The sequence below is a fragment of the Neoarius graeffei genome, chromosome 12 (genome assembly GCF_027579695.1).
Source record: "Neoarius graeffei isolate fNeoGra1 chromosome 12, fNeoGra1.pri, whole genome shotgun sequence".
NCBI classification, from domain to species: Eukaryota; Metazoa; Chordata; class Actinopteri; order Siluriformes; family Ariidae; genus Neoarius; species Neoarius graeffei.
The window spans coordinates 54,377,177-54,382,772 of record NC_083580.1 but is presented as its reverse complement, the minus strand read 5'-3'; the positions used below and the strand labels follow the sequence as shown (position 1 = coordinate 54,382,772).

Here is a 5,596-nt window from a genome sequence, read left to right as displayed (position 1 = left end):
TTTCTTTTTTACATGACAGCATTTTTTCTAAGGTTAGATAAAATTATTAGACTCTGTAGCTTATCAAGATCACAAACACCCCATAAGACATGTAATACCCATGAACTCCATACAAATATTTTTGAGACTTAACATGCCACATTTGTGTTTGTATATACAGAAATACATGTACAAGATTATTCATATACAAGCAGAAACAAATCATACTGTCCTTGTCTCATGATTAGTGTTTTGTAAAAGCATCTATAAGGGCAATTTTGTTTTTACAACAGTAGAGGAAATTCTGTTTGAACAATGGCCTGAAGGTCTCATCCCTCAGGCCATAAATCAGTGAGCTGAGGCAGCGTGGCAGGATCAGCACTATGAAGAAGTTGAGGAAATGCAGATGTGTGTATACAGTAAGTGGCAGGCTTCCCAGAAGGAACTCTATATACTCATAGAGAAAGGACATGAGTGAGAGGCCAAGCTGCAGCGCATGCAGTACTACAGTATGCAAGGCCTTATGGGCAGAAGTGGTGTCAGAGGAGGCAGCACAGGCCTGCCGCAGGATGGCCACATACGTGTAGAGCAACACAATGGCCACTGTGACAAAGAGCAGGATTTTGAATATCACACTTCTGCCCTGCTGCCAGGGTGCCACCATGAGCTGTGTGATGTTACACATTGTAGGAGACAAGTAGAAGGATGGCTCTGCGAGGAGAAAGAGAGCACACACATCAACTAGCACATCAATGATGCCCAAAACCCATACCAGAGCCACGGCCACACTTGCGCGTGCTGGTGTAGCCAACTCACTGTGCCGCAAAGGGAAGCAGATGGCTGTGTACCTCTCCAAGGACATGACTGCCAGGTTTAGTGGCGCATTGACAAATGTCGATGTAGACACCAACACGAGGAAGGCACAGACAGCACGCAACATCACAAAGTAGAAGTAACTAAATGTGTAGAGCACCATGGCAAACACCAGGTGAATGGTGTCATTCAGGAGCATGTGGGCAAAGAGTATGTAGCGTGGTGTCTCACGGAAGATGGCTTTGGTGCTCAGCGTGAACAGCATCAGAATGTTAACATAAATGAAGAGGAACTGTGTGAATAGCACAACGAATATCCTGAAGATCCTCTCACTTGTAAAAGGCAGTCTCATGGTCTGCATATCAACACCAGTCAAAGTCCCAGACATGTTGGCCATCAGTAGTCCTGCAGAAAGTAAGGGAGAAATCAGAGTTCGATCCAATTATACAAACACTGAATGTTTTACAAATATGTACAGTATGACAACATATACTGGAGTCATTCATTTTTTTTCTTGAAAGTTGCTTCCAGGGAAATAAAATGTAGGTTCAAAACATTTTGTATCTTTTCAGCACTTTCAGTCTCAGCATATCAAATATGCATGCAAAGGAATCAATTAATCATGCTTTATGTAACAATATAAATACAATTAGAAAGCCTAAAAGTATATAATATCAGCAGTTAAATATGTTAAAGTATAAAACTGTCAGTACTGCAAATGTAGACGCCACCTACAGTATAGTAAGCTTTACACCTGAAGGACTCAGACCTCTGCTCAGTCTCTGGTTGATAAATGCCACTATTTAAATATACTACATCTCTGTTACATCAGCGAGCCTTGAGAGTGTTAAGCTCTGTGTCAATAACGTCTGTGTCAATAAGCATTGTCCCTTAACTCATTAAAGTAGAAGAGATTATTAATGGTCTTTTCTGAAATAGAAATTATATTTTTAATGAATGTTTTGACTCATCAGTTAAATCCACTGTTGCATTCATTCATACATTAATATAAACTCACTGGTCACTTTATTAGGAACACCTATACACCTCTCTGTTCATGCAATTATCCATTCCGCTGACCATATGGCAATAGCACAATGCATAAAATCATGCAGACAGAGGTCAACAGTATCATCTTAATGTTCACAATAAACATCAGAATGGGGAGAAAATATGATCTGTATGGCACTGACCATGGCATGGTTTTACAATCATGCTGTAAAATAAATAAATAAATAAATAAATAAATAATTCCAACTTAATAAAAGTTTCATGGATTTTTTTTGAGTAAAAAGTCATGAAAAAAAATAGATTAATGATAAATTCTACATTTTTGAACCCATCTCATGATATCTTTCTTAAACTGAAGAATGTAAGGTTGATAACCAATACAGTGCCTTGAAAAAGTATTCATACCCCTTGAACTTTTTCACATTTTTCCACCTTACAACCACGAACTTAAAAGTTTTTTAGTGAGATTTTATGTGATAGACCAACACAGAGTAGCACATAATTGTGAAGTGAAACGAAAATGATAAATGGTCTTCAAAATTTTAAACAAATAAAAATCTGAAAAATGTGGTGTGCATTAGTATTCAGCCCCCTGTACTCTGATACCTCTAAATACAATCCAGTGCAATCAATTGCCCTCAGAAATCATCTAATTAGTTAATAGAGTCCTACTGTGTGTAATTTACTCTCAGCATAAATACACTTGTTCTGTGAAGGCCTCAGTGGTTTGTTAGAGAACACTGAAGAACAAACAGCATCATGAAGACCAAAGAACTCACCAGACAGGTCAGGGATAAAGTTCTGGAGAAGTTTAAAGCAGGGTTAGGTTATAAAAAAAATATCCCAAGCTCTGAACATCTCAAGAAGCACTGTTCAATCCATCATTCAAAAATGGAAAAAGTATGGCACAACTGCAAACTTACCAAGACCTGGCCGTCCACCTAAACTGACAGAGTGAGCAAGGAGAGCACTGTCAGAGAAGCAGCCAAGAGGCCCATGATCACTCTGGAGGAGCTGCAGAAATCCACAGCTCAGGTGGGAGAATCTGTGCACAGGACAACTATAAGTCATACACACTACAAATCTGGCCTTTTTGGAAGAGTGGCAAGAAGAAAGCCATTGTTGAAAGACAGGCATAAGAAATCCCATTTGCAGTTTGCCAGAAGCCACGTAGGGGACACAGCAAACATGTGGAAGAAGGTGCTTTGTTCAGATGAGACCAAAGTTGAACTTTTTGGCCTAAATGCAAAGCGCTATGTGTGGCGGAAAACTAACACTGCTCATCACCCTGCACACACTATCCCCACTGTGAAACATGGTGGTGGCAGCATCATGCTATGGGGATGCTTTTCTTCAGCAGGGACAGGGAAGCTGGTCAGAGTTGATGGGAAGATGGATGGAGCTAAATACAGGGCAATCCTGGAAGAAAACCTGTTGGAGGCTGCAAAAGACTTGAGACTGGGAAGGAGAGTCACCTTCCAGCAAGACAATGACCCTAAACATACAGCCAGAGCTACAATGGAATGGTTTAGATCAAAGAATATTCATGTGTTAGAATGGCCCAGTCAAAGTCCAGACCTAAATCCCATTGAGCATCTGTGGCAAGACTTGAAAATTGCTGTTCACAGACACTCTCCATCCAATCTGGCTGAGCTTGAGCCATGAATGGAAGGGCATAGAACCACGTCATCCACATTTTTTTCAGTCATTGACTAGCCTTAAGAGCACAAACTTCTCTAATCCAGCATGATGCTGTGACAGGGTTTTATATTTATTGAATTATATATCTAATTACTGTTAGTGTTTTTTTTTTATTTATTATGGGTCATGTCCATCTCTGTTATCATTTGTGTGAACCATGTTTTGTTATAATGCTGGCTAGAAGTCAGTCAGGCTAAGATAACTACTCTGATATGCCAGCTAATGTACTAGGGCTAATTAGTTAGTTCGCAAGTTTGTGTAATCCTTGACCAATTTTAACAATTTAACCATTGCTAACGTTAGTTGTTTTGAACTGAGTCAGATAAGTAACAGTTAATAATACAGTATGTTTTAGTTCACTGTGCTAATACCAATGCTGTATTATGTTTTGCATCCTGGCCATACAGTGCATCCCCCTGGGTTCAAAAAGAGATGATAATGTTGTACAATCTCCCAACATTTTTTCATCCATGTTATAGAAGTCCCCTAATTCATAAAGGATGTGATGACTGGTTGGATTCTGACTTTAACCAGCAACTGAAACATACAATCCCAAATCAGAAAAAGTTGAGATGGTATGAAAAATGGAAATTAAAAAAGAAAGCAGTAATTTCTAAATTTACTTTGACTTATATTTAATTGGAGATAGTGTGAACCCAAGATATTTTATGTTTTGTCTGGTCAACTTTACTCCATTTATTAATATACTTAAATTCCTGCATTTTAGGTCTGCATTTTAGGACGGGGCGATTTAGGGCTAGTAATGAGGTTATTAAAAAGCAATTAAATAATAATGTGATTTGAAACATAGGGCAGTGGGCATGTGCCATCCTTGACCTCCATGCAAGGGAGTAGTAAGGTGTCTCCTTCCCGCCACTAGCCTGGGGTGGTGCCTTAAGCAAGCACTAGCAACCCCTCACTCCCCCTGGTCAGGGTTCTGACTGAAGACTGGATTTGGCAGACTGCACAGAGGAACCCACCACGTGGTGGTTCAACAAGTAAGTAAGTAAGTAAGTAAAAGTAAGTAAAATTTATTTATATAGCACATTTACAACCAAAGTGCTTAACAATCAGTGTATGAAATAAATTAAAATTGACATAAAATCAAAATAAAATAAAATACAAGACACATTGAATTTTAGCCAAAAGCTACACAGAGAACAACCAAGGACAATAACAGCAACACAGACAGAAAATACAATACAAGAGAAAGGAGAGACCTCTGACCAGAAATCACATACAGAATCAGAGGCAATCAAATGCAAGGCGGAAAAGGTGTGTTTTAAGTAAAGATTTAAAACTAGTTAGAAATGTTGCAGACTTCAGTTCGCTTAGTAGACTGTTCCATAGCTTTGGAGCAAACACACTGAAGGCGCAGTCCCCTCTCTGTGTCAAATGGAATCGTGGAGTATTAAGAAGTGCCTGTGAAGCAAATCTTAAGGATCGTATTTGGGTGTATGGACATAGCATGTCCACAACATACAGTGGTGCTAGACCATTTAAGGCTTTAAAAACAGTCAGTGCCACTTTGTACAATACTCTGTATTTAACAAGCAGGAAGGCAGACCCAGCAAAGCATTTGTGGAGTGCAATCAGGGCACAGTGCAACACGTAGAACACTGTTGACCATCCACTGCATCCTGGCCTATCTTCAGCTGTCCTGATTCTGTCTTGCCCCTGAACCAAGTGAGGTCGGGACGATAGAGTGAGGCTGATGGCTGCGCAAATCTCCCTCACTCTAATCCAAGTCACGCGCAAGTCATGACTTCAAATTCAAGTCCTGTGGTGATGGGCAAATGGCGAAGCAGCAGGTGCGGAAACACTGGAAGCTGTAGTCATGAACCTGCATGCTGGTGGCCCAGGGAATAGGGTTGCTCTCTGCTGGAATGAAGAAGCAGCAGAGTTTGACAGCCTCCTGGGTGTCTGAGCAGCCCTATTTAGGATTTGCTCTGCTCACCTCCATGGAGGAAGGGACTAGAAAAGGTGGCCCAAACATAGCCTGCTTCACCTCACCCTGGCTAACACACTGCAGCTGGCAGGGATCCTACTCAGCAGTTGAAATACAACAAATAAGAAAATAAATAAGATAGTG

At 40.3% G+C, this 5,596-nt stretch overlaps 1 protein-coding gene across 1 annotated transcript; it reads right to left on the bottom strand.

Annotated features, from left to right (window-relative positions):
• Positions 1–223: 223 nt before the first annotated feature.
• LOC132894763 (odorant receptor 131-2-like) lies at positions 224–1,180 on the bottom strand. Its single transcript, XM_060934881.1, has one exon. The coding sequence runs from the start codon at positions 1,178–1,180 to the stop codon at positions 224–226; it is 957 nt and encodes a 318-aa protein (XP_060790864.1).
• Between the last annotated feature and the right edge of the window lie 4,416 nt (positions 1,181–5,596).

Bases quoted from the DNA above. Each gene is read 5' to 3' on its own strand.
- LOC132894763 (XM_060934881.1), bottom strand. From the start codon at position 1,180: ATGTCTGGGACTTTGACTGGTGTTGATATGCAGACCATGAGACTGCCT.